The sequence below is a fragment of the Lagopus leucura genome, unplaced genomic scaffold, assembly GCF_019238085.1.
Source record: "Lagopus leucura isolate 7727_CA_CO unplaced genomic scaffold, USGS_WTPT01 Super-Scaffold_100022, whole genome shotgun sequence".
Lineage (NCBI taxonomy): Eukaryota > Metazoa > Chordata > Aves > Galliformes > Phasianidae > Lagopus > Lagopus leucura.
Genome location: NW_024962275.1, coordinates 2687399 through 2714365, shown reverse-complemented (window position 1 = coordinate 2714365; position 26967 = coordinate 2687399). Strand labels below are relative to the sequence as shown.

The 26967-nt window shown below is 54.7% G+C and overlaps 2 protein-coding genes across 3 annotated transcripts; one reads left to right on the top strand and one right to left on the bottom strand.

The window, feature by feature from the left end:
* The first annotated feature begins 1077 nt into the window (after positions 1 to 1077).
* AGPAT2 (1-acylglycerol-3-phosphate O-acyltransferase 2) lies at positions 1078 to 10194 on the top strand. The gene is made up of 6 exons (XM_042879368.1): positions 1078 to 1336; positions 4615 to 4748; positions 4960 to 5135; positions 5235 to 5330; positions 6496 to 6568; positions 7325 to 10194. Exons 1-6 carry the CDS (start codon positions 1149 to 1151, stop codon positions 7474 to 7476), a joined length of 819 nt encoding a protein of 272 aa, XP_042735302.1. The 5' UTR covers positions 1078 to 1148; the 3' UTR covers positions 7477 to 10194.
* Positions 9811 to 24389, bottom strand: EGFL7 (EGF like domain multiple 7). 2 transcript variants are annotated; one of them, XM_042879366.1, is made up of 10 exons: positions 24259 to 24388; positions 20849 to 20917; positions 16473 to 16659; positions 15145 to 15267; positions 14943 to 15055; positions 14094 to 14189; positions 12838 to 13002; positions 12054 to 12118; positions 11607 to 11769; positions 9811 to 10142 (listed from the first exon to the last, which is right to left on the bottom strand). In XM_042879366.1, the coding sequence occupies exons 3-10, from the start codon at positions 16550 to 16552 to the stop codon at positions 10120 to 10122; spliced, it is 828 nt and encodes a 275-aa protein (XP_042735300.1). In that variant the 5' UTR covers positions 16553 to 16659; positions 20849 to 20917; positions 24259 to 24388; the 3' UTR covers positions 9811 to 10119. The 2 variants fall into 2 exon arrangements, with proteins under 2 accessions (XP_042735300.1, XP_042735301.1); XM_042879367.1 differs by lacking the exon at positions 12838 to 13002 and having other exon boundaries at positions 24259 to 24389.
* Between the last annotated feature and the right edge of the window lie 2578 nt (positions 24390 to 26967).

Here is a 26967-nt window from a genome sequence, read left to right as displayed (position 1 = left end):
GAACAGCAGTTATGTGGGAAGGAGCGATGGCTTTTCCTCCACTTCCCCAGGAGCTGTAAGGTTGGCTGTGCTGATGATGCTGGGGCTGCAAACCCCATGCACTGCTGAGGCCGTGGCTCACCCTGATGGAGTCCCAAACAGCCCCGGGATGGGGATTTTAATGCAGTGTTGTGAAACCTGCTGAAGGCGGTGGGGTGGTTTGTGGTGAATCCAGCAGACTGCCTTCCATCTCAGCGCTGTGCCCACGAAGCTCTTAGGCCTCATCCTGAGCTCACATCAGTGCAAGTGAGGGAACTTCCCCCTGCCCTGCCCACTGGTGCCTATGGAGAACCAGTGACCCACCCTGGCCTCTCCACAAAGGCTGTCCCATGGAGACCCAAAGTCCCAACATGGAAAGCATAAAGAAACCTAAAGACCCCACGTTGTGCCAAGAGGGACCGCAGGATCCTCCTGTGGCACCATGAAGAAACCCAAAGATCCTACAGCATGCCAAGAGCGACCCAAAGACCACCCACAGAAGCATGAGAAAACCCCCAGACCCCACATCACACCAGAAGGGACCCAAAGATCCCACACCAATGCCATGGGATGCATTGGAGGCGTGGAAGGACCCCATACCAATGCGGGATACAAAAACCCTACATCACACAGTGAGGGGACACAAAAACACCCCACACAACACCACGAGGGACCCCAAAGACCCCACATCATGCCAGGACAGCCCTCCCCATAGCACCACGAAGAAACCCAATCTCACTCAAGGAGGCACCCTATGACCCTGATGGGCACGGCGCGGGCACCCCAAAGCTCCCCAACCACGCCACAAAGGATACAAAAACCCGGCGTCGCACCAAGAGGGGGACCCAAAACCGCCCCACACAACACCACAACTGCACCCCAACCCCCACCCACGGCTCCCCCACCCGCTCCAGGCCCCGTCACAGAGCTCCGAGCCCTGAACCCCCCCCCCCTCCTCGCTCTCTCCCCGCCCCACGGAGGGCGGTGCGGCCGAAGTCGGGGCGGAGGGGGCTGAGCTGAGCCGGGCGCACCGCCCACATAAGGCGGGGGGAGCGCACGCCGTTCCGAGCGGCCGTGGGGGGAGATAAGGTGGTTGCAGGGTTGGGCTCGGAGGGTCCCGGGGACGCGGCATGGAGCTGGGTTGGCTGCTATGGGGTGCGGCGGTGCTGCTGCTGCTGCACCTCCTGATGGAGCTCAGCCCGGCTGTGAACTTCGCGTTGCGCATCGGTTTTTACTACGTGTTGTGCATCGTCTGCTCCGGGCTCACCGCTCCCGTCTGCCTCCTCGTCAACGGTGGCCGCACCGTCAAGAACATGAGGTGGGTGAGTGGGTAGGTGGGGGCGAAGTGGGGGGCAGTGAGGTCCTTGCAGGGGGTGGCACGGAGCTGTGGTTCCCCTGTAAGGTGGAGGGGGTCTGGGGGATGCTATGGGAGGCTGTGTGTGCTGCTTCAAGTGGGAACTGTTTCAGGCTGGGAGATGAGCTGGAAGACCACAAAGTCCTTAGTCTAGGCTGGGATCTCCTTCCTCCCCACCATCAATCAGAGATGGAACCTCAGTGGGGCTGTAGGATGCTGGGGCCTGAAGGCCACGCAGCAGCCATGGCTGTGCCCAGAGAGCTGCCGGGTGGCACGTCGTGTCCTTTCAGAGGGATGTGGGGCAGCCCCAGCTGTGCTGGTAGGCCTGGGTCCCATCTTCCGGGCCAGACCCACGTGTGTGGGGGACTGAGGGCAGGGTTAGCACTGCTGTGGGTGGCACAGGGGAATTTGGGTTGGTGTTGGCTTCCGGGCCCTGCTGTCAGCTTTCCTTCTCTGCTCTGTCTTCCCTACTCCAAGCTGTGTTTGTAGAGAGGCTCCTCTTGGGGGGGAGTGGAGCCCTCAGCCTCCATGCATCAGCGTGGATGAGAGGTGGGGCAGATCCAGACTTTGGCAGCTGTGGGGTTGTGGTGAGCTGAGCTCAGAGCAGGGGCTGGGGAGGAGCGTTGGGTGCCGGTAGGAAGTGCCCTGTGCTGTGCGTTGGGTGCTGCTGCGAGCTGCCCTGCAGTCCATGCTGAGCTCCCAGGGCAGGATCTCCTCCCAGAAGTCGACACCCAGCCTTGTAACCGGGGCAGTGTACGATGCCGGCTCTGTTTTCGACCCTAAAACTTCTGAAATCTGTCAACTTAGAACTGAACTTTTTCAGGAAGAAGAGCTCCTTGTGCAGAGCAATCCTCCTGTTGAAGCTCAGAGCTGAGCTGTAGCCAGAACCACCCTTTTCCTGTAACCCAAGCCCATCATTTCCACTCGCTGGCTCCAGCTGCTGGTGCAGCTCCCAAATTCTGGGAGGTCTGTGGATCCTTATTGCTACAGCTTCCCCGTGGAGCTGGTTGTCCTGGTGCTGATGTTGGGGGGCAGGCTGTGTCAGTGCAGGAGCAGGATGCCCTGTCCTTGCTGTGCTGGGCCGTGGGAGAGATGCCCTCCTCTGATAGATAGATGTGTTTATCTAGTGGTGAAACCTCTTGTGAGAGCTTCCAGTGCGATAAGCAGCCTGCATGAATTCTTCACGATCAGAGAGTCCTAAAAAAGCCTCCGCAGAGCTGCTCGAGGGCACATTGCCTCTCATTTATCCCCTTGCTCCGTGTGTCTGGCGGGTAGGACATCAGATTTACGGCTGTGGCTGCACCACGCCAGGATCATCTTCCCCACAGGGAGCTGCTGGGGGGGGCAGGAGCTGCCCAGCCCCGTGGTGACGTGGCTGCTCAGGGCTGCCCGTTGCCCAGTTCCTCCTTGCTGTTCCCAGCTCTGCCCCTTCGCCTCTTTGAGCAGCTCAGGCCACATCTTATGCAAGGAAACGCTGGCTCTTCACTGGCAGAAGGAAGTTGGGTGGTTTGTTCTTGAGTAATGAGTAACCAGCCTCTCCCAGCCGCTTCCGAACAGCGTGACTGCTGGAGCAGCGACCTTGTTTTTGGTTGGCAGGCAGGAGGGAGGAGAAGTGGGATGTAGGTCAGTCTGGTGGTGCAGCCTCTGCCGGCCTCCCCCCCACCTCCCCGGTCAGTGTCACCCCGGCTCTCCTCACCTGCCCTGCCCTGGCTGTGCTGCCCTCATCCCGTGCGGGGCTCTGGGTGCGGTCTGACCTTTACAGCAGGTTTGCATGCCAGGGATTGACGGCAGTTGTGTCATGGAGTGGTGTAACTGGCGGCCAATGCCCTGCCCTGAACTCTGGTGTTAGAGCCAGAAAGCCCCGAGGGTCTGTGCATGGGGTGCAGAGATGGATGTTGCATTGGTGCAGGATTGTGGCTGAAGGGATGGGGATCATCTGGGGAAACAGCTGCTGCCAAGGCAGAACGAGGTGCCAGCAGCTTGCTCACCTGCTGCCCTGGGTGATTGATGCTTCCCAGGTGGGTGGTGGTGGGGAACCCTCCAGCATGACCCTGTGGTGGGTGCGGTGGGGTCCCAAATGAATGGGACTTAATATTGACCCTCAGAGCCATCCCTGCAGGGAGGAAGACTCTCTGCTGTCAGGGAGGAGGTGCAGAGCATCCTTTGGAGGAGGAGGGCAGGGCAGCTTGCAGGTCTGCTTCAGGGCAGGCAGAGCTGAGCTGTTGGCTGCTCCTGGGGGCTTTGCTCACGTGCAGGCTCCTCCGCCTCCCGTCCTGACAAATGGCTGCTCCCCTGCCCAAAATAGCCCTTGTGTGCTGCCAGCTTTTGGCTGCGTCCTTTGATCCACTTGGAGGGTCCCCAGCTCCCACCTGTCCCAGCGCTGTGAGCTCACAGGGGTTTGGCCACAGCATGGGGCTGGCTGTGCCCAGCAAGGGTATGGCAGGGCTGAGCTGAGCTGCTGGGGAAGAAAGCTGGGAGCTTTGGAGGATGGACCCTAAGGTCCCCAGCGGAGCTGAGCTGGCAGGAGGAAGCTCTTGGTTTGAAGACTGCAGATTTTTCTCAGGTAATGCCACCCCTGTGTTGGTAGCACTGCAAAGAAGTGCTGCAGTGAGCAGGATTAGCACAGCATTCCTGGGGCAAAGGGTGCAAGTTAATAACGAGTGCTGGGGTGTGCCAGTTCCTGGAAAAGCTGTTTGAACAGCTTGTGGGGCTGTGCTGACTGCAGCAGGAAAGCACCGGTACCATCCAGCCAGGTTTACAGCCCTGACATGGGAAAAAAGGAGTGGTGAATGAGTGGGGCTGGCAGCAGGAAGAGCGATCCCTGAGCAGGCTGCGTAATCAGCCTCTCTCCCTCCTGCACTGGATGGAGGGCTTCCAGTTTGCCCTCTGTTTGCAGAGTCCTTGCACCTGTGCTAGGCTGGGCTTGGCTCCTCTGAAGTGTCTGTAGTGAGTCTGGTTGTGAGGGGATGCTGTCAGCCTGAGGGAAGCAGAGAGCTGTGGCTCTGCCTTACACTCTGCTTCTCCCAGGGTGCCACTGACATTTGTGCTCTCTTGGTGTGATGTGCAGTGCTTCAGCTGTGTGCTGAGCACCCTCAAATACATGGGACTGGCCATGCAGGACAGGCACGTGGGTGAATGACAGACAGATGGGGCTGGAGGCTGTCACAAAGCTGTTCTTGTCTCCTTGCCCCCGCTGCATCCCTGCCCTGCTGCTGTCTGACCGCTCTTCTCCTCCTCTGTAGGATCATCAAAACCGTGGTCAAGTCCTTCAAGTATTTCTTCGGCCTGAGGTTTGAGGTGAAAGGACTGGAGAACTTTGAGATGGAGGGCCCTGCCATCATTGTGTCCAACCACCAGAGCATCCTCGACATGATGGGTGAGGAGCAGCCCAAGGGGGGAAGCGCTTTTCTTGGTCACCCTGTGGGAGGCCCTGCTGGCATCCCCTGCCCCTGCACTGCTCTGTGCTCCCGAGGCCACTGGTTTGGTGCTGGTTACAGGAGGGGCCTCCCCCCTCCCTCTGTCCCATCCAAGTGCAGGCGCTTGGGGAGGGGGTGGCTGCTGGGTCTCACGCTCTGCCGTCACGTTAGGGCTGATGGAGGTCCTGCCCGACGGCTGTGTCCAGGTGGGCAAGAAGGAGCTGATGTATGCCGGCACGGTGGGACTCATCACCTACCTCGGGGGTGTCATCTTCATCAACAGGAAGAAAACCAGCAGTGCCAAGATGGTGATGGCAGAGGTGGCCAAGACCATGATAGCTGAGAACGTGAGTGGCATTGTGGCATTGCCTGGGGGGTGATGTGGCAGTGCTGGTGGGAGGGAATGCTGCAAGAAGGTTGCTGGAGCAGAGCCTTATCTCCTGCAGGTGAAGGTGTGGGTGTACCCTGAGGGCACGAGGAACTGCACGGGAGATTTGATGCCATTCAAGAAAGGAGCATTTCATCTTGCTGTCCAGGCACAGGTAACAGTGCTTTGCTTCCCAAAGGCTCCTCCCAAACGTGAGGACCCAAAAGGTTTTGCAGTGGTGTTGCAGACTGGCCATGCTGTGGTGTGGTTGGTTTGTTCCCAGGTGAGGCTCATAGCTCACAGCTGTGCTTCTCAGCTCAACCACCCTTAGGTGTCCTGAGTTCTGCCTAGCAAGAATAGAATGCCTATTTTTCCCCTCCAACAGAGAGCCCAGCACCACACCAAGAGCTTGCCTTGGGGATTCCACAGCTGGCAATTAATTTCTTAATCTCCCATGTAGCAACAGCAGAGTGCTGATTTGTGTTTATTGATGTTAGAGCATCACCCGGGCTTCCTCTTGGTGAAAGTAGCAGCCTCTTCCCAGGCTGCCACAGGGGCTGCTCTGTGCTGTGTTAGATGCCTTCTCTGCTCGATATGGCAGAGTCCATGGGAGAGCAGCAAACAGCTCCTGGGCTCTGGAAAACTGGAGCTGTTGGTGCTCCTGAAGGAGCAGCAGAATCCAACTGTGGCCAAGGGGGATTGCTGCCAGCTGGGACACCTGCTCTGTTCTCTGGTGCCAAAGGAAGGCACACGCTGTGCCTCAGCCTCCAGTGCATGCTGTGCCTCCGTTCTTGGGACCAGAATCATTGGAGACCCGAGGGGAAGTGTTCCCCTTTCACAGAGCATTGCAGCAGGGATCCTGGAGGAGGGAGCGGGTGCCAACCTCCTTCTGGGCTTGGCAGGGCCTGAAGGGGAGGACAGTGGAAATGTTGCCCACCTCTGCTCCCACTGCTGCCGCTCCCCATGAGTCACCAACTGCAAATCATGTCTGTGTTACCAGCACTGAAATAATGTGACTCTGGGCCTGCCCTCCTGGCTCTGTCTCTGCCTGCCTGAGCCTTCCTGGGAGCACTGATTGCAGTTGGTGACACCCCTCTCAGAAGCTGAAGGCATGGAGGCTGCCCTGCCCCAGCTATGTGCTCGTGCAGCACAGAAAGGCCTGTCAAAACAGGCAGCCTCGGTGTGTGCAGGTCAGGAACAGCTCAGCCTGGCCCTGGAGGAGCCGAGCTGAGCTCTGCAAGCAGTGCTGACCTGAGGCTGAAGTGTCAGCTGTCCCCAGTGCCTCGAATGTCCCAGTGGATCCTGACTTCCCACTGCAATTACTCCTCTTCCTCCCCAAGGTCCCGGTGATCCCCGTGGTGTATTCCTCCTTCACCACTTTCTACAACCCGAAGAAGAATCTGTTTACATCAGGTATGAAAGAGCCTTCATAGCTTCTCAGAGATGGAGCGATACCGTGTCTGTGTGGGGATGTGGGAGGGGGGCCGAGCTGAGCAGATGCATGGAGGCAGTTCAAAGCACTTGGCTCCAGAGCTGAGCTGGATTAACTCAGGGGAGGATGTAATTAAACGTTCTAAGGGGTGTTTTCATTAAGAACTAGGTGCCACCTCTACCTCACATAGCTGGCACAGCCCAGGTGGTTTGGAGAGGGATTGTGTTTGGGGGAAGAAGCAAGCATGGTCTGAATTCCGGTCTTTCACAGCAGGGACCCCTCTGCAAGTTGAGTTAAAACTCTTAAATCTGTCAGTGTAAGTGCTGGGCAGCAGGTTGGCTTTCGGCCAGTGTGAATCAGTAATGTTGGGAGCAAGCCTTCCCTCTGCTGCTGGCTGGAGGTAGGAGGGCTGGGCAGGAGCAGATGGATGGAGCACCTGGTGCTGAGCTCTGTGTGCTCACCTCAGCCCTGCAGAGCTCAGGGTGCAGCCTCTAACATCTCCAGATCAGGGCATGGGAAATGCTTTGCTCCTTGGAGCAGCTATTTCGGGCAGGGTGTAATTCTCAGAGAATCTCTTCCCCTGAGGGCCGCGCAACCTCTGCTGGCAGGGGCAGATGACTGCAGGGATGAGTACCTGGGGGGCTGCAATGGGCCTGTCCATGGCAGGTGTTCTGTAAGGGCAGAGAGCAGCGCTCCTGCGATGGGAGCTTTCTCACAGGCTCCTCTTGTGCTTCCAGGCAAAATCAAGGTCGAGGTTCTCCCGCCAATAGAAACCAAAGGGCTGACATCAGACGACGTCTCTGACCTCACTGACAGATGCCACAACATCATGAGGGAGACCCTCTTCAGGCTGTCGGGCCGCCCAGGCGAGGGGAAGGATTCCTCCTAGGTGCTGCTCCAGCGGCGTCACCGTGTGGCGGTGGCCGAAGGGACCCATCTGCTGCCAAACACCAAAGGAAAATCTCTTTCTCCGCAGTGACTTGGAACTCTGGGGATGCTGTGGACTGGCACACGAGGCGTATCGAGCCAGCAGCAAGGCTCCCTGTTGAGTGGATTTCTCTTAAGGGTTCTTTATCTTGCAATGAAATGTCTCCTCTTTCTGTATTTCTCAGGCACCAAACGTATGCTACCAAAGGGCTCAATGACCAGAGAGGTGAGTTCTCCAGCTCAGGCAGCTGCCGTGGGGCAGTGAGGAGGGCCTGGTAGGAGCCTGGGCTCTGCCCTGTGTGAATGTCCCCGTGCTCCTGCTGGCTGTTAGGTGCTGCCCCAGATGGAAAGCCAGCAGGCAGCAGTGTGTCCCTGCACAACCTTGGTGCTGAGAATTGGGAGAAAATCCAGACTCTGGCTGTCCAGCAGCACAGCCCTGTGTTCAGTGCTGTGCCCTGCAACGTGCTTCTGCCAGCATCCCCAGGTGGAGCAGAGCACTGAGGCTTTTTCCTGACAGATGCCCTTAGATCTCAGCAGCATCTGTTGCTGGGGCTCTGCGTTGCCCAGGCGTTCTGGAGCCAAGCCTTCCCCCTTTGAGGAAAGCTCCTACGGCCAATAACTGAGCTAAAAAAGGGGAATGCATGGGGCCAGTCAGCCGTGAGCCTTTCCTAAAGCCCAGCTTTTCATTAGAACAAGTGCTCTCCCTCACTGAGGGGTACAGCTGTGCAGAGGGAAGCTGTGGTGTCACCGAGGCAGTGCACGCTGCCTGCGTGGGTTTGGCTGTGCTGTTTGTTCGACCTCCTCGCTGCAGTTATCCTGGCGCCTGGGGTGCTTGGTGCAGATGCAGAGGGCTCTGCCACGCTCGTCTTGTCATGGTCAGCACTGGCCGAAAGATGGTGCCTGTCCCATGTCTCTGTGCTGATCTCAGTGAAGCTGCTGCTCCGCAGGAGTTGCAAAACTTGTGGGGAGCCTACAGGGTGCGTGAGCTGAGTCTGTAATGGGGAGAGTTTCAGTTTTTCCCCTAGAGGAAATAGGCTCCATCCCTTTTAGAGGAGTTTGGATAAAGGGCTTTCCCAGCTCTGGGATGGCAGATGGGGCAGTGCTCCTGGATCCCTTGCTGTTGCTCTCTGTGAAGAGCGGGGCTGGCTCAGGTCTGTGATTCCGGGGCTCAGGGAGGCATGAGCACTCTTGCTAATGCAGCAGGGAGCACCATGAGATGAGCACAGCCAGCTTCTGGAGCCTGCCTGTGGCTGCGTTGCTCTAAATGGATTCACAGGGCATTTTGAAGGGTAAATCCTCACGTGGGCAAGGCACAACCAGCAGTCTCCAAGGCAGACAGTCCTTGGGCTGAGTTGCTGTGGAGCTGGGGCTTTATCCTAGGGTCTTTATGGTACAGTCTCAGGGGTCAGACCTGCCAAGGGAATGGGTCGGGGTGGGAGGATGGAAACCCAACCAGCACTTTGTAAGAACAGCAGAAAAATGGCTGTTATGGAGGTGAAACCCAGGAAGATCAAAGGAGTGCTCAATGGAGCAACTCATGCAGCACCTGGGAGAAAGAAGCAATGCCTCTGTGTGCATTTGTCTACTGTTCAGTTTTAATTGGGTTAAGAATAATGTATTTTGCTTAAAGAGGGGGAAAAAAAAAAAGTATGTCTTTAATTATTTAAATGAAGGAGACTCTTGATTTTGTGTGGGAGCTGAGGGAGGAGGGCTGCTGCAGGAGGAAGAGCCCATAGCAAAGTGGGGCCATGGAGGGAGCTCCATCCTTCCTGTAATGAGCCTGCGGCCTCTGTGCACAGTAGGAGACTTTATTTTAGTGTAACTCTTTATTTTAGTATAACTCTGCAGCGTGGCTGTACCCACAGGGCTCCTCCTGCAACTGTGGTTGTAGCAAAGTGTTGTACCGCATCGCTCGCGTCTGCTCTGCTACACCTGCAACCTTGGCTTGAACAAACAGAGCTAGGGAGGTTGGTGTGGACTGCCAAAGCAGCAACGGTTGGGTGGGGGAAAACAGCCACCTTAACAGTTGGTGCTGTGCCAGTGTAAACAAGTGGGCTTTGTCTGGACTCCATCTGCAGAGCAGGTGTGCAGGGGACTTGGCCTCACCCTGTTGGCACGGCTGAGTGATGCAGGTTTGTCCCTGTCTGCTCTGTGCTGGTGATGGCAGCGTCACAGGGAAAGGTTTTGCATTAAAACAATAAAACCAGGCTCTATGCCTTCAGGCCTGTGTAAAAGCATGATGATTACTGCCCTACAGGGCTAAGGAAGAGGCAAACAAAACCAAGCACCACATGAATTCGTGTAGAGCCAATCTCTGGCGCAGCCAGACGGGCACTGCTAATGGCATGAGGTAAGGCATTTATTTTCTGCCTCTCCAGCAGGAGTGGGGTGAGATGCTCAGGGTTAAAAGTCCAGTTTGGAAGTAACTTCATGACTTTTGGTAAGGTGAGTTGGAAGAGAAAATACTGGGAATCTGATGGGAAACCAGCCTTGTCATTCTACCCTGCGTCTTCCTGGAGATGATGCGTCTTCGGCCCCAGACTGGGGCTGGAGAGAGAGACAAGTACAGATACAGTCTGCCTGTTCTGATTCTTTGGGTGCTCAGCTAGAGTTCATTCTTGCAGGAACCTGGAAAGATTTAAAAAATAATAATAATAATTAAAAAAAAGTAAATAATCCAGCACTGTTGTTAGCCAGGGTTTGGTGTGGTGGTGGCACCTCCAACCAACACAGCAATGGGCACAGAAGAGCAGGTTCTCTGTGCTGGCTGTAACCAACTCCCTTGTCTTCTCACATGCTAAATAATCTTGCTGTCTCTTCTCCTTAGAAAGATGAGGTTGCCCTCAGCACCTATAAATGTCATCTACCTCTACTGTTTTTCCTTTGCCAAACAGCCTCCTGCTGATTCCATCCTGCTGGCCCTGAGCCTGGTAAGCCTATGCATAGCACCTCAAGGCAGGGAAGGTACTGAAAAGAATGCCAGCTGGGTCTGGGCTGTCCTGACCACAGCTGCAGCTGATGCTCTGCACTCACTGCAGTACAACAGAACAGTCTTGTATCCTCCAGGGACTTCCAAGAACATGGGAGGGACAAAGGCAAGTTTTGCCTGCTGGAACAGGCTTGGCAGAAGCTAAATACAGGACTTTGGAGTCATCCCTTGGAACAAATCCACGTTACCTTGTGATGCTGCTCCCATTCCTCAGTGCTGTCACTAATAATAAGCATAGGGCAATGCTAGGAAACCTGGCCCACTGAGACACTTACAGGTTTTTGTAATTACCCCTTTCTGAGTTTTTCTTTAAGCGTCAATTTGCAGCTTCAAGCAAGCTCTTTGAAGTTTTTAATACCTAAGCCATTAGCACAAGCAGTGAACTGGGACTGGGTATGCCTTGAAACCTCCCTGTCCCTTCCTCTGAACAGGCAACGTAATCCTTGTGCCTTTAGCACGAGGCTGCTGCCACTCAGTGCCTACTATTTAAGGCACCTCTGTGGTGCACTGCGTGACAAAGTGCTGCTCTACAGCCTTCAAGAAGAAACATGCCTAAAACTTCCCAGGCTCATAAATCTGCCAACTTGGGCACGCTCCCTAAACTTTGCTGATTGACTTTTTGCACTGTTAAGTTTTTAAGACTTGGGGCTTTTCATTTCATCCTGGACCAAGTTACGGTGCTACAGGGAGGGGGGAGAGCTGGTGAGAGTGCTGTGAGATGTGCCCCACTGCTCGAGGCAGCCTCCCTCTGCTTCTGCCCAACAGCCCTGTTTCTGTGTGCCTCTCTTACTCTGGCTGCTATGAGCGCAATCAGATGGTGCAGCCAAACAGACAGCTTTGGAATGAAGCTAATGGGTTGTTTGCATTCATCTTTTATTAATTACAGGCTGCTGAGTTTGAGGGAAGATCAAGATTAATAGTGATATATGTGTTACTGATCTTGCTGGCTTGCATCTGCTCTCCACAGCCAAGATCCGTGGCACAAACAGCCCCAAGCAAAGCTGTGGCACTGAGGTCTGAGGCTGTGTCAGTGGTGTTTGAATGTGTGGGGGGGAAAATAGGGACAGTGCAATGCTTCACCCATCCTTTTTGCAGGCACTTACATGTCTCCAGCCGCTCCTCCAGGAAGGAGATCTGCTCGCTCAAGGAGTCAATTCTGTCCAGCTGCTGGAGGGAGTGGGACAGTCGGCTGATGGGGTCTGTGCCAACGTCCTCTGGTGCAGATGGCATGAGGTTGTGGAAGGGAGCCAGCACCAACTGGAGTTTCTGCAGGGAGAAGAGGAGCCATGAGCAGTCAGGAGGCGCCTCAGCGCAATGTTTGGTTGCGTTCAAAGGGCTGCTGGGCTGGAAGAGCTGCTGGGAGGCTCTGCTTGCAGTGTGGAGCCCAGCTGGGATCCTTGCCTGCTCCCTGCTTGCGTGAGGTCAGGGTGGTGTTAAAAATAGAGCAGGGGTGGAGGGAAACCCTGGCTGTGCACAGCCTGGGCTTGGAGCTGGCTGCACGTGGCCGCAGGCAGGGCAGGAAGGGGCAGACGGGGACATCAAACACACACCTGCTCCAGTGCTTCTACTCTGTTCTTCAGGTCTTTCATTTCTTCCTTCATTTCACTGGAGGGCTCTGGAAAAAAAAGGACCAAATGGGTTGGTTAGTAAAAATCCATTGCCTGAGGTGAAGTGGGATGTGCTGGGTTCAGGATAAGCAGTGCTGCTTGGTGCTCCCCTTCGATGGAATCTCAGGGTTCAGGAACTGGATGCAGTGCCCACTGCAAGCACAGCAGTACCTAGAATAAAGTGAGGGAGTTTCTCAGGCTGTGGGGTGATGCTTAAAGGACAAAATATCCTTTCATGCCTTTGCTGCCAAAAGATGAGTTAGCACCCGTGTCTTCCCTGTCCCAAGGCGAGCTCTGCTGTAGAGACATGACAAAAGCAGGTGGTGTTTGGGACAGGCAGATGGCTCTCCCAGGTGTTGCCACGTGATGCCAGCGCTGACCACAGCGCATTATTACTCACGGTACGAGTTTGAAGTGTCACAGCGCGTACCAAAAGTAATAATGGGCCGTCACCAGCAGCTCCTGATGCTCCTTGTGGCTCTGGATGGATCTGCCCCATAGGAAGGATGATGATGATGATGGAGAGTACAGCTACAGTCCCGACCACCACACACCACAGCCAGGCTTTGTCACCCCTGCAGGGCCTGGGCTTGTGCACAAGGCAGGTTTTGTTCCATCTTCTAGCTCTTGCCAGTCCTTCTCTAGCCATCCTGTGCTGCTGTGTTAATCCCAGGTTTCACCAAAGCCCCCAGGCAGCTGCTGCTATGCTGCAGCAATGGGCAGTTACCTGCTTGGCTGAAGGTTCCTGGCTCAGGGCCTGGCACCACGGGCTGGCATGCCTTGTTATCAGCAGCGAGGCTAAAGCCATCCCAGCAGGCACAATGGAAGCTCCCAGCTGTATTGACGCAGAGCTGGCTGCACCCATGGCTCCGGCTGGCACATTCATCTGCATCTGAAAGCACAGGGGTGGCTCCATGAGGACAGGGCTGGGAGTAAAATGCTCAGGGGCAGAGAGGTGCAGATGGAGCAGAGATGCTGCTCCCCCTGCCAAAGCCACACTGACATCCTCATGGTGGGGATGTGATGGGCCAAGGCCCAGATCACTCTCCCCAAACTTGGCTGGCAGCTGTGTGGGTGCCCCTCAGACAGGGTAGGAGCACACTAAGAAGATGCTGGTGTAAATATAGGATACCCATATTACTTATTTATCCAGAGGAAAAATCTGGCCTCCTTCCTACATCCCTCTCACCCTCCTAAGGGTAAAAAGCCAAGGATAAACTTAGAAATGCCCATACTTTGGCCAGAGAAGGCATCATCCTTGAGCACAGGGGTGCAGGCAGCTCCATATCACTGCTCTCAGTGTCTGGCTCTCATCCTGGATTTATGGTCAGGGTTTTGGTTCCAGCCAGCCGTGGTGAGGAGCTATCAGCCTTTCAAGTGTGTATAAAACCCAGTAACCTCTCCTCACACGGGGGAGTTATTAAAGCTGTTCCCACAAAGCAAAATGAGCAGAGCTGCTTCCCACGCCTGGGCAAATCTGTTCTAGGCAGTGGGAAAATCCTTTCCCCAGCACTGGAGCTGGAGCCGTCAGAGATGTGCTCAGCCCAGCCCTGCCCTGCCCAGCACGGGTCAGTGCCACACACTCCTCCTCTGCCTTACAGGAGGGCGGACAGCCAGGAGAAGTGTTGGAAGTGGTTTGCACCATGCTGGTGTGCTCTGCTGGATATCCCCGTGCTCCAGTGAGGCATCAGGCTGCTCTCGCACAGGAGAGGAGCCCTTCCCCTCCACCCCCGGATCTTTTTGCTTTACAGATTTAGGTTCTGCAGCAAATGAGCGTCTTCGTTTACAGCAAGAGTTTACAAAGGCTGGGAGATGGGTCACTGTAAATACGCAGCCTTGGGACAGCCCCACGTGTGTGAGGGCTGCTCTGCTGAAAGCCCTTTGCTGACTGCAGTCCCAGCAGAGCACAGCCCCAGCTCGTGCTGACCTAACATGGTCCCCTATGCCAGGAGGTGCCAGGAGGGGAGCAGGGTGCAGCAGTACCTGTCTGGCAGGAAGGCCCCATCCAGCCGGGCGGGCAGGCACATCTTCCAGGGAACGTGCAGCGGCCGCCATTCTGGCATGGCAACTGGCACAGAGCTGTGAGGGCAAACAAGCACAGCATCACTTGGTGGGACTGGACATCTCCTCCCCTATCTCCATACCTGTGTGCAAACACAGGACAGCACAGCCTTGTGGCAGCTCTGGGCGTGGGCTGCTCCATGCTGGTGGGGCTGGGCTGTGCTGGGGGTGCGGTGGGAGCAGCAGGAGTGGGACAAACAGGTCTTGGTTTGGAAAGAGGCTGAGGGGCCTGCACAGGTCAGGGGAAGGATGCTTTGGCACTGGGGTTGGACTCGATGATCTCTGGAGGTCCCTTCCAACCCCTACAATTCTGTGATTCTGTGAAGGAGGGCCATGCTGCACCCTGACAGCTCAGGAGAGTGTTTGGTGTTGCTCTATGTCTCTTCTGGAGAGAGATTAGCTGCTGATGTGCCAATGTGTTCTGCATTTGCTTTATGTTGCACATCACAATGTCCTCCTGAAAGCATTTCTCTTCCATTACTGCTGACTTATGTGGAAAGAACTTGCTAACTTTCTTCATCCTCTGGTAACTCTAAAGTTAATAAGCGATCCCACAGGAAAAAGGCCTGAGGCAGCCAAGAAAGCCTAGAAATTAATCAGAAATTGAGCCACATTTGGTTGTGCTATTGGATGCTGAAAACATAGAAGGAAGAATCAGAGTGGTGTTGGTCAACAAGAGAGCTGGCTGCTGGGACGTGACCCACCCAGGATCAAGGGGCTGGGGGACAGCAAAGTGAACAGGACCCTGGGGTGGCCCGGTGGCTTTGTTACCTGTGTTGCAGTTGATCTCGTAGCTGCTGGTTCTGCTCCACCCAGGACAGCACGAGGCCACAGGCTGAGGTACCTGTTTGTACACCTGCCGGTAGGCAACCTTATAGATGGTCCTGCAATACAGAGATGAGGCTGAGCGTCGGGGGGCAGCCCCAAGCCCCCAGCCCGGCTCTCACACTGCTGTGGACGCTGCTTCCCCCACCTGTAGGTGCTGCACAGGCGGTGGCCCTGGCAGGTGGTGAGGTAGGGCAGGTACACGGGCTGCACATGGGACTCGGTGTGGGCAGCTGTGCGGCTCCGCGGCTCCGCAGCGCAGGTCCTGCGGCTGAGCAAAGGAGAGCAGGTCAGGCAATGGTTGGCAAACTCATCCTGAAAGGACCGTGCTGATTTACACCAGCTGGGGACGTGGCCTGACAACTCCTAATTGCACACGGCTATTTAAGAGGCAGTGGCTCATTGCCCAAGTGACCCAGGAGGTGACTTCATGCTGTTAGGGGCAGCGACACAAAGCTGCAGCTCTATGGGCTGCATGGCCCCTTCCTCCCCAGCCCCTGCACAAAGGCACTGACCCCCCTCACACCCTGCAAACTTTCTCCATCCTGAACAGTTGGGGTCCAGATTTAAGGGAAATGTATTCAGAGTAGTTCTCCTTCCATTCTCTCTCTCTCTTCAACCTACAATCAATCACTTTTGAAACGTATCTTTTCCTTTCTGAGCTTTCTGTGCCCCTGAACCTGATGTGCCTTTGGCCAACAAATTAATGATTCCACAGAAAGAATCAGGCTGATGGTAAAAAGATAGAAGACAGAGGAAAGTCACCTTCCGTTCCTCCTAAGATAAGTGAGACCCAGTTGAAAACATTCCCAAGGCCAACAGCCAAAGCAGTATCAGTTAAAGATTCTTTCTCTTCAACATTCTCCAGCAGATCTGTCCCACCAAAGAACTTGCGTGCTCGTCTCAGCCTCACAGCTCAATTATGAGCTAGAATTAAAAGGCTGGGAATTAGCATGGACATCAGCTGGCTTCCATTAACTCCAGAAAAGTCCTTTCAGCTTCACTGGTTAACGTTACAGAAGATGTAGTTTTTAAATGGAAATTGTTTGCTTTGCAAATGTTATAATAAAGCTATAGCTGAAGTTGCATGCGTGCGAGAGAGGAATTCAGCCTGTGGGTTTAGTCACGACCAGAATGTGAAAGGTTTAATTCTAGAGGAGAGAATTTCAATGTAAAAACAAACTTTGGAGAAAATGAGCTGGATCTGGGGGGCGGGGGCTGAGCTCAAGCTCCTTTCAGTGGGGGAAGAAACTGGGGCATTGAGCACCGAGCCTCCTTTGGCCATGGAGATGCTCGGGCTGTGCTGGGATGTAGGGACAGCGTCAGACCCAATTCCTAGGACGAAAGCCAAGAAGTGACTCTGCAGAGCCTCCTCCCAGCTCCTCGCCCAGCCAGGTGCCCCTGGTGCCTTGCAGAGGGGCTCAGCATGCGCTCATGAGGACAGATCTGGGAGATGCAGACTAAAAGGAGGCTTACCCCACCCGGGCGAAACTGTCTGTGCTGGTGGCACTGAGGATGAAGGCGAGTCCCGAAAGAAGGCAGCTGATTCGGCGCATGTCCTGTCTCGTCCTGCAGCACTCTGGGCTGTGTGGCACACACCGGGGTCACTCCTCGGTGGGAAGCATGGGCTCCTACTGCATGGCTTGCTGCTCAGCGGCGAACTCTGGAACAGAGAGAATGGCAGTGTGAGCACATGGTGCCCATCCCCAGCTGGTGGCATCCGAGGGATGTATGGTGACGTGAGACTGATGGCCAGGTTTGTGCTAAGGAAATAGAAACGTCCCTGTGAGACATCCCCACGGTGCTGGGTGGGCTGGCTGTGCTGTGCTGTGCCTTATTGCAAGCTCTGCCAGGATGTAAGACAAGGAAGAATGAGGTTCTCTGCTTTCCAGTGACACACAGGGGGGTACAGGACCCAGCGGGTCACAGCACAGGGAACAGGGGACATGTGGGACAGGGCCATCGCTGAGGCAGGCTCCTGCTAGCACACACCAGGGGGCTGCACAGAAAGAACCTGCATCATTCCGAAACATGCAGCCAATTCCAGGCAGCAAGGCCAAAACAATGGCCTGTAATTTCTTAATCCATACAACATTGTAAAGCTGCATTTTCCCACCATATAACATACTGAAATCTGATCTTCTTCTCTTTAAAATACAAGTTCTTGCCAGGGAAAAGTGCTTTAAGGGCCATATGTACCATCTGTATACAGAGTGAGTACTGAGTTGGAAAGAAAGAGGCTTTGATTTTCTAGCAACGGGACAAATACGAAGCAGGGCTGAAGAAGGTCAATAACAATGCCTAATTTAAAAACATGTGCAATTTAAACAAAACAGTTGGCCTCCGGATGGCAGCAGTTAAAGGAGGAAGGAATAAAGAATCCCACCTTAAGCACATGACAATTAAAGAAGGAGTCAGTCTATCTGATTAATCTTTGGAAAAGAAGTTGCTTTACTGGGACGCAGCATAACAGGAAACAATCTTCTGAAACTGCAGCTGAAGAGAGCTACCTAAAAGGTTCTAAAATCCTCTGGTGACGTGGGGTGAGACTGGACCAGAAAGCTGCAAACTCCTCTGGGACAAATCCTAACTCTGAGCTGTTGGGAACATTCATCTGTAGACCTGTAAGTCTCCAAATCCCTCTCCAAGCCAGGCAGCAGCATCTCTTCATTCAGGTGAAGGAGGCACAGAAGCCCCTCCTGCAAACAGCATCACCAGTGAGGCAAAGGCTCCCTGTGCTGAGCCGGGCACCATCGCAGCCAGGATGCAGGCACACAGCCCGGCCTGCCTGTGCCTTTCCAGAGCTACACACAGACACATATTTTCCTTCCAGCCACAGATCCCCTGGCCAGCGGTGCTACTGCAGAGGTCTGTAAGTCAAACTCTGCCAACCATCGCAGTCCTCCCACTGAATTCCTGCGGCCGCCATGGGAACTTTCCCCATGGGGAAGGCAAGGAACACAGGGCACAAGCTCCAAACGCAGGCACTGCTTCTTTTTTTTCGAAATAGAGCAGCGTTGTCCTACCTCAAGTAGTCAGAATGTCCCTCTGGGTTCGTAAAATTATGGTTGCTTAATACCGGATAAAGTTTCAAAAGTGGAAAATATGATAGTAAATACTTGTGTTTTTTATGAGTTTGTGAAAATCAGCCCCTCCAAAACTGCAGGAGATCCTCCAACCTGTTGTCACTGCTATTCTAATATTCCTTTTTTAAAGCACGTGAAGCTACAAAGAAGCACCTGAGCTTTTGCTGGTTATGGGCTCAGCCATGCGCTCCTGGAGGGAGGCTGTGGGGCCGCTCCTGCCAGCCGGAACCTTTTCCATTCTGCCTCTGTGCTTTCTAACTTGCAACAGCAACCAACGGGAAAATACAACCCATAAGGGAGTTGACACGGGCTGTACTTCGTCCAGCTCTGCCCAAAAAAGCCAGGCTAAAACTCCAGGTGATGCTAGCAGCATGAGATAGGGTCTGTCTCCAAAGTGATGCAAGAGAACCCTGCCTTTCAGGAGGAAGCAATAACCCCAAGGATAACACAAGCTGCACTTCTTGGAAGAGCACGGCCTGCCTCTGCAGGTGGAACCTCTGCTCCCAGTGGTGCCCTCAGCTGCCAGACCCTTCTGGAGGGCACCACCATCAGGGGGATGGATTTTCCCTTACAAACATTTCCAGCTGTTCTCTGCACAAGCTGACACCTGGGCACCATGGAGCACGGGGACATGGGCACGACGGCAGCAGAGATGCAGGCACGATGGGAGCAGGGACAGGAGCGTGCGGGGCAGCGGGATCCACGGAGCTGGATGCAGTGAAGCAGCACAAGAGAGGCTCTGGCTCCGTGCACAGCAGAAGAGGCTGCACGGTGCAGACACCGGCCGCGCAGGGATGCCACCCCCAGCCCACAACAGGCCCAAACCCCGCACGTACATCTTCCCCGGGGGCACTACGAACCCTGCCCGCACCCCCGGGACCCTCCTCCGACCGGCCTCTGCCCGGAGCCCCGCAGCCCCTCCGGTCCCGCTCCGCCGCCGCCTCCAGCCCGGCGCGGTGCCGTCCCCGCTCCCCCCGCCGCCCGCTTCGCCCCGCGGAGGATGCGGCTGAGGCTGACGCGGTCCCCCCACGCCGCTCCGACCCCTCTCCCCACCCCGGGCAGCGGCCGCAGCCGCCGGGACTCACCGCTGGCGGTGGCGGAGCCTCGGAGTCGCCGCCGCGCCGCGGCCCCCCGCGCGCTTCCTCCCCCCCGGGCCAAGCCGGTCCCTCCGCCCCGACCCAATGAGCTCCCGGCGGGGAGGAAAGCGGTGCCTCCCGGCCTGGGGGAAGCGCCGGGACCCGGGGAGCCTCCGCCTGCCTCCGCCCCGCCGCCCGCCACCTGCCCCCGCCGAGCCGCTCCGGCACAGGCAGAGCCCCCCGCCGCAGCCTGGCCCCGTTACGCGCTGCCGCGGTGCCCCTGTGCTGTCGCCGCTTCTGTGCCGGCTTCCAGGCTCACCTGCAGAGCGCCCGGACGGCCCCGCACCGCGCTACGAGATCCCCGACCCCGTCGCAGAGCGGCTCTCCTGGGTGGGCAGGGGATTAACGGGGAGGCAGGGAGATCCCTGCGAAGCCCCCAGCCCTTCCCAGGCTACCGTGAAATCTCCCGTCACCGGTGCAGTGACCAGGGCAAATTTATCTCTCTGTGCTAATAAAGACTGTGTCTGGTTCTGCATCTCCTTCCCCCGGACACCCGACACACCACATCGCTCCATGGGGTCCCACCGTGCCCCGGTGATCTCCCTGAGCTCATTCCAACAGCAAACTCCTGCAGGAGAGTGCAGTGAGTTGCCGGGACAGGGATCAGCCCTGCGAGCCCTTGGGACGCTTGAAGGCTCCCTTGGATGCCCTGGGACCGATGAGGCAGATTGGTCCCCCGGCTGCCCGCAGGCTTTTGCTATTAAGCACTCATTTATTTATCAAATAAAAAAAATCTGCAGTTCGGTTAGTGCCAAACTGCCACTTGTTTTGTCTACATTTTTCCCTGGGAAATTAGAGCACAGAGGCTTATTGTTTTTCAAATGACTTAGGCGCCTGCCCGTGCTCAGAACCAGCCTTAAAGATAGCAGGGGTCTGATGTGTAACTGAATGACAGGATACACCCTCCTGGGAATATTTGTTCCCATTAAGTTTTGCAAGTTTTTTTGTTTGTTTGTTTTTTGTTTTTTGAGATCATGTAGGCATTTAAGGGAAATATTTACCAGTTAAACAATAATAGCTGCGAAAGAGCAACTGAGCTCGCTGGCTTCCCCGTGGAATCGGAGCTGCCACCAGTTGTGCTGCGCCCTGCAGCAAAGCCGCTGCATGCGAGGTGTGCTGGGGGACCCACAGGTGGGCCTGTGTGGCAGTTTTGCTTGTGTTCTATCCAGGGGAGAGAGTGGAACAGCTGGGAATCAGCTCTGGGATGTGCTGGTGGAGATGGAGCTCCACTGTCAGGCAGGACGATGGGATCCGGAGGCAGGAGCACTGCCTGCAGTGAGGGGAGGGCTGGCTGCTGGTGGAAGCGCAGCGCCGTGTTACACAGCATCGTACATTGCACAAGCAGGAAGCAGAACAGTTTGCTCACTCAGCCAACCTCTGGGGAACGATTGCAGCTCATGTAATCTCCGAAGCGCGAAGCACAGGCAGCTTTTCCCAAGAGCCTCAGAGGGACAGTAATTATCTCACTGTGCAGAAAGCGTTACTGTTGTTTTCTGGTTAATGGGGGAGATGAATGGTGCCTGATACTCAACTTGCTCAATAGTTGCAAAATGTGCTCAGAGGGCGGTGGAAAGCTTCTGTCTGGCTCTATGGAAAGCACAGGGTCTAAAAGCACAGCCAATGCACTCACCTTGTCCGCAGCGCTCCGTCACCCGGCCCGAGCGTGGATCCTCTCCTTAAGGAGCATCTTGGTTCCTCACTGTCGGAACAGAAAAGCCCCTGGTTACACTCCCTCTGTCCTGCAGGCAGGTATCAGTGATCCAGCCCATGAGGGACCTGCTGTGGGGTCCCAGAGACTTCACAAAGCTCGGTGAGAAGTGGGGTGCCCCATTCCTGCTGACACCCCCCAGCCGTATCAGAGTTCCCTTCCTCTCACTTGGGATCCCACCTGCTGTACCCCAGCACTGTGTTCAACCACCTGCAGCATTTTCATGTGCTCATATAAAGATCCCTCAGTGAGGGACTACTAAACACAGTGCTTTCACGGTCTCCCTTATCACCCTCTCAACCATTCCACAACAATTCCTGAAGTGCATTATTTTAAAATTCTGCAATTATTCGAGTTACAAAATGTTTGCTTTTCAGCTCCATTTACTCGGCCAAATCTTTGCACAAGCCAGAGCCCATGTTATCTGCTTAAGAACTGCAGATAGCCCATTAAAAGAGCACTTAATTGTCCACTCCTAGGGAGGGTTCAGTGCCCTGTATGCCAATATTCATTATGCTGGGAGGAAATCCCGCAGGACATAGCCTGGCAAAGTTCCCTTGAAGGCAGTGATGTTGCACCAGCTCTGAGCAGGGGAGGGTCAGAAATTGGCTCAGCTAACATCGGTGTGATGAGCTGCTCACCGTGGCAGTAAGGCATTTTGGTTTGCAGCTGCACGTCTGCCTGAATCTGAAGTCTTCCTTGGACAGGCAGTTTCCCTGCTTCCTCCAAAGCCTTCTCCCTTGCACTTTAGAAGCATACTCCCACGACATCTAATATTAATACTTGTCTCCAGGCCAAGACAGAAATGTTTCTGGCCAACCTCCCTCTTAGATTTAACAGTGTTCAATCTCCTCGTTTCCCACTGGTTCTATCATCAGTGCGAGCTACAGGGTGCCTCACCCAGAGCAGGTCTCTAGCCACACACCAGGTGAGCCAGAAGGTAGAATTGCCACCCAGTCCCAGCTCCGACCCTCCTGCAATGTGCTCACATACAGGGGCCAGAAGTGCTGAAGTGACAGCTGGAGATGGATGGATGGATGGGGAGAAAGGCAGGAGAGTGACACACATACAGATGCAAAACCTTTCAGCTACCACAAGGCACAGCTGACCCTGTACCTGCTGTGCACAGCGGTCTCTCACTGGCCTCCATGGGGATCTGGCTCAGTGCTGGGGCTTCTTGCTGCAGGAATTGGAACTTTTGGTGATTCCGAAAAAAAGGGGAATCAGCTTTTTCTGTCTTAGGACAAATTATTTTGCTCAGGCTTTTCATAATGCTGTTTGGAAATGTTACATTGAAATTTAGGCTCCGGAGCAGCCCCTGTTCTGCAGAGTTCTGTAAGGAAAAAGACCTCCCACTATTCTATTATGTTCCATATTGTTCTCCATTGCGTCAGCTGCAGATCAGTTATCTCAGTGGAAATCTAGTGGAGTCCATTGATGTCAGTGGGATCAAAGCAGGTCAAACCAAGAAAAGTGCTTGGCCCATAGCACTGAGTCTCTCGTCATCAGTTGCTGAGTGCAATGAGTATTATGACCCAGATCAGATTCCCACAAAGTGATTTTTGTTTTGCCTCAATAAGGGCTTAACAAACGTTGTGTGTTAGAACCTGAGTCCACCAGAGACATACAGCAACCTAAATGTGGCCATGCAAAAACAAATGCGTAAACAGGACAACATCCTGCAGCCACATTTCTTTTCTGTTAGAGCGCCGATGAGTTCTCATCTGCATTTCAAGGCAGCAGTAATGGCTGCTGCATAAAAACTGGGAAATGATCCATCGCACTTAGGAATAAACTGAATTTTGCTGCTTTCTGTGAAAATTCCCTGGCAAAAGCTGGCGTTATTCAGTGGGGAATGGCCCCAGCTCTCCCCTCTGCATTTTTCCAGTGAATCACTCCCTGAGGAGCGCACAGAAAGTGTGGTGGGAATGGCTGCAAGTAGCACGCATGGCTCAGTTGGTCCTTTAATCACAGCCGTGCCAGTGAGCGTGGCATTACACAGCTTTTTTTGCTGTAATTATCCTTCTATATCAAGAGAAAAACCACAGCTCCAGAAATGGGCCAAGCGGAGCTCCTTCTTGCCATCACCTCCTGAGTGATGGGCAGACCTATAACATTTACGTTGGGAGAGGGGACAGAGAACTAAATATCAGGTTTTATTATCTTCCTCCGTTTGCAAAGGCCCTTTCCTTGTCTTTCTCTGCCTGCCCTGAAAGCTTAAGTTAAATCTTTTTTCTGCATGCAGTTCTGCTGCTGGTGTGACTGTGAGTCAGATTCGTTTACACTAATTTGTTGCAGTTTGTAAATCTGTCTCCCTGGAGCCAGACCCATCTGCAGCATCAGAGTCTGGGAAATGGCTCAAATAAGCCTGCATCCCAGACTCAATTTCTCTTCTTTACCTCTAGGGAAAAGTAGTGCAGACTGATAGCTCAGAAACATAGAGAGAAACTGACTCAGTGATGGGAGGAATCACAAGGATCACAAGGGATAACATTCAGAGCCTGCCAGGGCAGAGGTGTGTGCCCACCTGTAGCCCCACTGTTACCCAGAGTCGAGGCAGGTTTGTGAGGGAGGCTCAGGGCCTCCGAGCTTCTGCCTTGCACTGCTCCCCAGGCAATGCCAGAGCTTCACATTCATTTTACTCCCTGCAAAATCTTATTATTTCTTCTGCGAATGTTAGATCCTGTGAAAAGGCATGCTTGGCTGTGCCTGTCAAGAGCTATTCAGTGGCACGATGCTGCTTCACGTGCGTGGGTACCCAGCTGCTCCTACCCGCAGCCAGCCTTTATCCCCCAACACCTCAGGTGAGGAACTGAGCCTCCTGCCTTCACTGTGTAATGCTGTAGATGAGGATGGCAGGACCCCCAGGTAACTCAAACAGCACACATAACACCCATGGTTACAAATTCCAGAGGCTTTGCTGAGCTGCTGGCATGCTCCAGGCTCACAGCATCAGCCTTGGCAGAGCCCTGCGTAACATGCCCTGTAATGTGTTACAGTGGAGGTGCTCAGAGACACGCAGATGGAAACAGAGAAGGAGTTATGGAAATAAAGGTGGAAATCACAAGCACAAGTGTTGCAGCCTCCCTCCGCAAGCGCAGAGATAAAACGAACCCTCCATCCTGTGGGTTGGATGCAGCATATATGTGCTTCTATGTATATATATATATATATAATATCCATCCATACATAGCAGTGCTACAGGTCAGGCTGGCAAACCAGCACTGGGGACACCTCTCAGCTGGCAAGTGCCACCCACAGCCCCACAACCCTTCCGACCCTCTCCATCCTACCCGTCCCTGCTGCTGTGACAGCCACAGCTCACCCCATACCTGCAGTGCTCCGCTGTCCCTCGCCGTGCTGGGACCAGCCTCGCTGCCACACTGCCTCGTGGCCACCGGCCGCCATCCCCCCATGGCCGCCCTGGGCCTGGAGCCGGGCACTCTCCTGTCACCCCCCGCATGGCCGCCCGCCGGCCGTGCACAGGCAGGAGGTGGCTGCTGAGGTGGAAGGGCGGCTTTTTATGCTTTTCTTCCTGTATAAATCAGGCCGGGGATGGACAATCCCAGACAGGACTTCCTGTGTGTGTTGTGTGCTGATAACGGGGCGTTGTGAGGAGAACAAACACGGCCGCCGCGGGCCCAGAGGGGAAGAGGGGCTGTGGGGCGGCACCCCTGCGCCATGCCTGCCAGCCCCCCGAGTTGGGGGCACAGCGCAGAGGGGAGGGCCGGGCGGCCAGCGAGGACGTGCTGACCACCTCCTGGGCCCCCACCCACAGCACAGCCACGGATCTAAGATGGCTGCCCCTGCCCTTCAGCCCTGCAGCCCGCAGCGCAGCTCGGCTGTTCCCTGTCACAACCACGCTCAGAGGGGACCGCCGGGGATCCCTGCCGCATCAGGGCACCCTCGGCTCGTGCCAAACGTGGCAGGGCCAGCAGCCATCTTCCCAACAGGGGGCCGGCCATCTTGGTGTGCGGCACCAGCCCGGTTTTTTGTGGATGGTCTGAAATCCATCAGCAGCCAGGCAGTTCTGGGCTGGTTCATCCCAGCAAGATGTGATCCCTGCGTTAGGGATGAGAATGGCGCAGCGCCGCGTGGGCCACTCAACTCACTGGAAAGCAAAAAAGGTCCCTGCGGTGGCAGGTGCAAAAAAAACCTGGCTGTTCTGGAGCAAAGCGTGCTGCGATTTCCACTGATCCACGTGTGTATGGTTCTGCATGAGCACAGCAGGAATTCAGAGCTGCCCCATCTGCCCTGCTCCGTGGACACAGCCCACATCGCACTGCATCCTCAGCCCAGGCAGAGCGGCCATGCTCCTGCGCAGGCTCAACAACGGAGGATGACTCCCACCCTGATTCAGCAAAATACTACTCCAGGCAAGTCCCATAGGGCTTGCAAAATATTCCTGTGTTTATTTATATAAATGCATGGCTAAAGAAAGACCCCATTTGTTTTCCTTGGCAGAAAGGGTATTTTTCTGCTGCCCATCATTCTTTCCAGCAATAGGTGATTTTGTACTGCGAACCAAAGGACTCCATGGGAGGTTCTCCCCACCTCCTCCAGACTGAAACCCCTGAACTTTGGGGACAATTCGAGACCCAGCCTCTATCAGCCACAGCACTGCTTGGCCCTATGCCGCTGTTCCTGTGTCCCCTGCCCTCATTGCTAGGGCATTTGTTGCACACAGGGCCACATGCAGGAGTGCTCTGAGCTCATCGACAGAGAAGGATGAGATGGGGTGTGTGGAAAATGCTTCCTATTTACTCAGCCTTCAGCTGCTGGAGTGAGAAGCAGGCAGTAGGGGCCAGACAAATGGGTGGCTTTACATTTGGCATTTGCTCACAGCCTCTCTCTACCCACACACCTCCAGCATCTCCAGACCTGCTGCTGCCATCCGCCAGCACACACAGCCCCAACAGCCACCCCAGCCCACAACACAGGGACATTTTAGTAGTGGTGAGGTGGTGCTGGGACTCACTGCAGGCTGAGCATGGCTCACACAAGAAGACAAAGCCAGGACACGTGCTCTTCCAACAGCCTTGCATCATTCAGGGCCTGTCAGGCGTGAATTGTGCAGAGGAACAGAAAGGCTTTAGATTCCTCATTAGCACCAGCCAATTAGCATGGCATGCTGCTCTCCCCTCAGCTGACGGACTCCAGATGAATACCTCCTGCCCACACTGATCCCCTCAGTGCTTTCAATAACAGCATCAATCATCAAGCAGCAATCAAAGTCAGTTGACAAAATCTCCACATTCACTTTGCACGGCTTTTTGCAGTGCGGGGAGCATGAGGCAACCCAGGCATGCTCAGGGCACTGCTTCTCCTCTGCAGAGCAACCCCAACCCCAGCCTCACCTCCAGCCCTGAGCAGCCTCAGGAGCATAGCACCAAGCGTTTCCAGGCTTGGGCTGCTCCAACTCTTTGAGTGACAGCTCAAGGTCCTCTTTCCTTCCCCCTTCCTGTATTCTCCGTGGAAAAAACTACTTTACTGCCCCTTGCTTGTTTTTGCTTGTTTTATCATCTGTGGATAACAAAAGCACCAGTCCCACTGCAGGGATGTTCTGCTGCTTACTCATCCAACACCCATGGACTGCTTTTAAATTCCTGCATGAAACCTGCCTGCATAAATTTAACTGGCTAATTTTAGGCGTTGTGAGCTGCCATAGGATTTATTTCTTCGTTAGCACTTCTCACCATGTGGGAGAGCCTTGGGAGGCTGGCAGGCAACTGCAGCTTTGCCAGGAAATAGATTTGTCTGCTCCTGGTGAAATTCTCACATGAAAAGGAACTTTATTCACTATTTGTGTTTTAGAAAGTGGCATCTTGGAGAAGTCTGGATTTGGGAAAATGTCCCCTGAGATGATCAAAGTCCCTCAGTTCAAAGGTTGAGCCTGTAGGCCCCAAAGTTGGAGTGATTAACTAAAGTGGTACCTCTGCCACTGAAATTTCTCTCCTGTTTTGTTTGCCTTTTTAATAAAGAATATTAAAACAAAAACTCGCCCAAAAAGTGGGCTTCCTCTGCAGGAGGTCTATGTCTCA

What these genes read in the sequence shown, in the direction of transcription:
- AGPAT2 (XM_042879368.1), top strand. Translation starts at nt 1,149, where the DNA reads ATGGAGCTGGGTTGGCTGCTATGGGGTGCGGCGGTGCTGCTGCTGCTG. An exon ending in GAGCATCCTCGACATGATGG is followed by an intron (nt 4,749 to 4,959) that starts GTGAGGAGCAGC and finishes CCGTCACGTTAG; the next exon opens with GGCTGATGGAGGTCCTGCCC. An exon ending in ATCTTGCTGTCCAGGCACAG is followed by an intron (nt 5,331 to 6,495) that starts GTAACAGTGCTT and finishes TTCCTCCCCAAG; the next exon opens with GTCCCGGTGATCCCCGTGGT.
- EGFL7 (XM_042879366.1), bottom strand. Translation starts at nt 16,552, where the DNA reads ATGCGCCGAATCAGCTGCCTTCTTTCGGGACTCGCCTTCATCCTCAGT. An exon ending in GAGTAGAAGCACTGGAGCAG is followed by an intron (nt 11,770 to 12,053) that starts GTGTGTGTTTGA and finishes TTCTCCCTGCAG; the next exon opens with AAACTCCAGTTGGTGCTGGC. An exon ending in GGAGGAGCGGCTGGAGACAT is followed by an intron (nt 10,143 to 11,606) that starts GTAAGTGCCTGC and finishes AAATCTTTCCAG; the next exon opens with GTTCCTGCAAGAATGAACTC.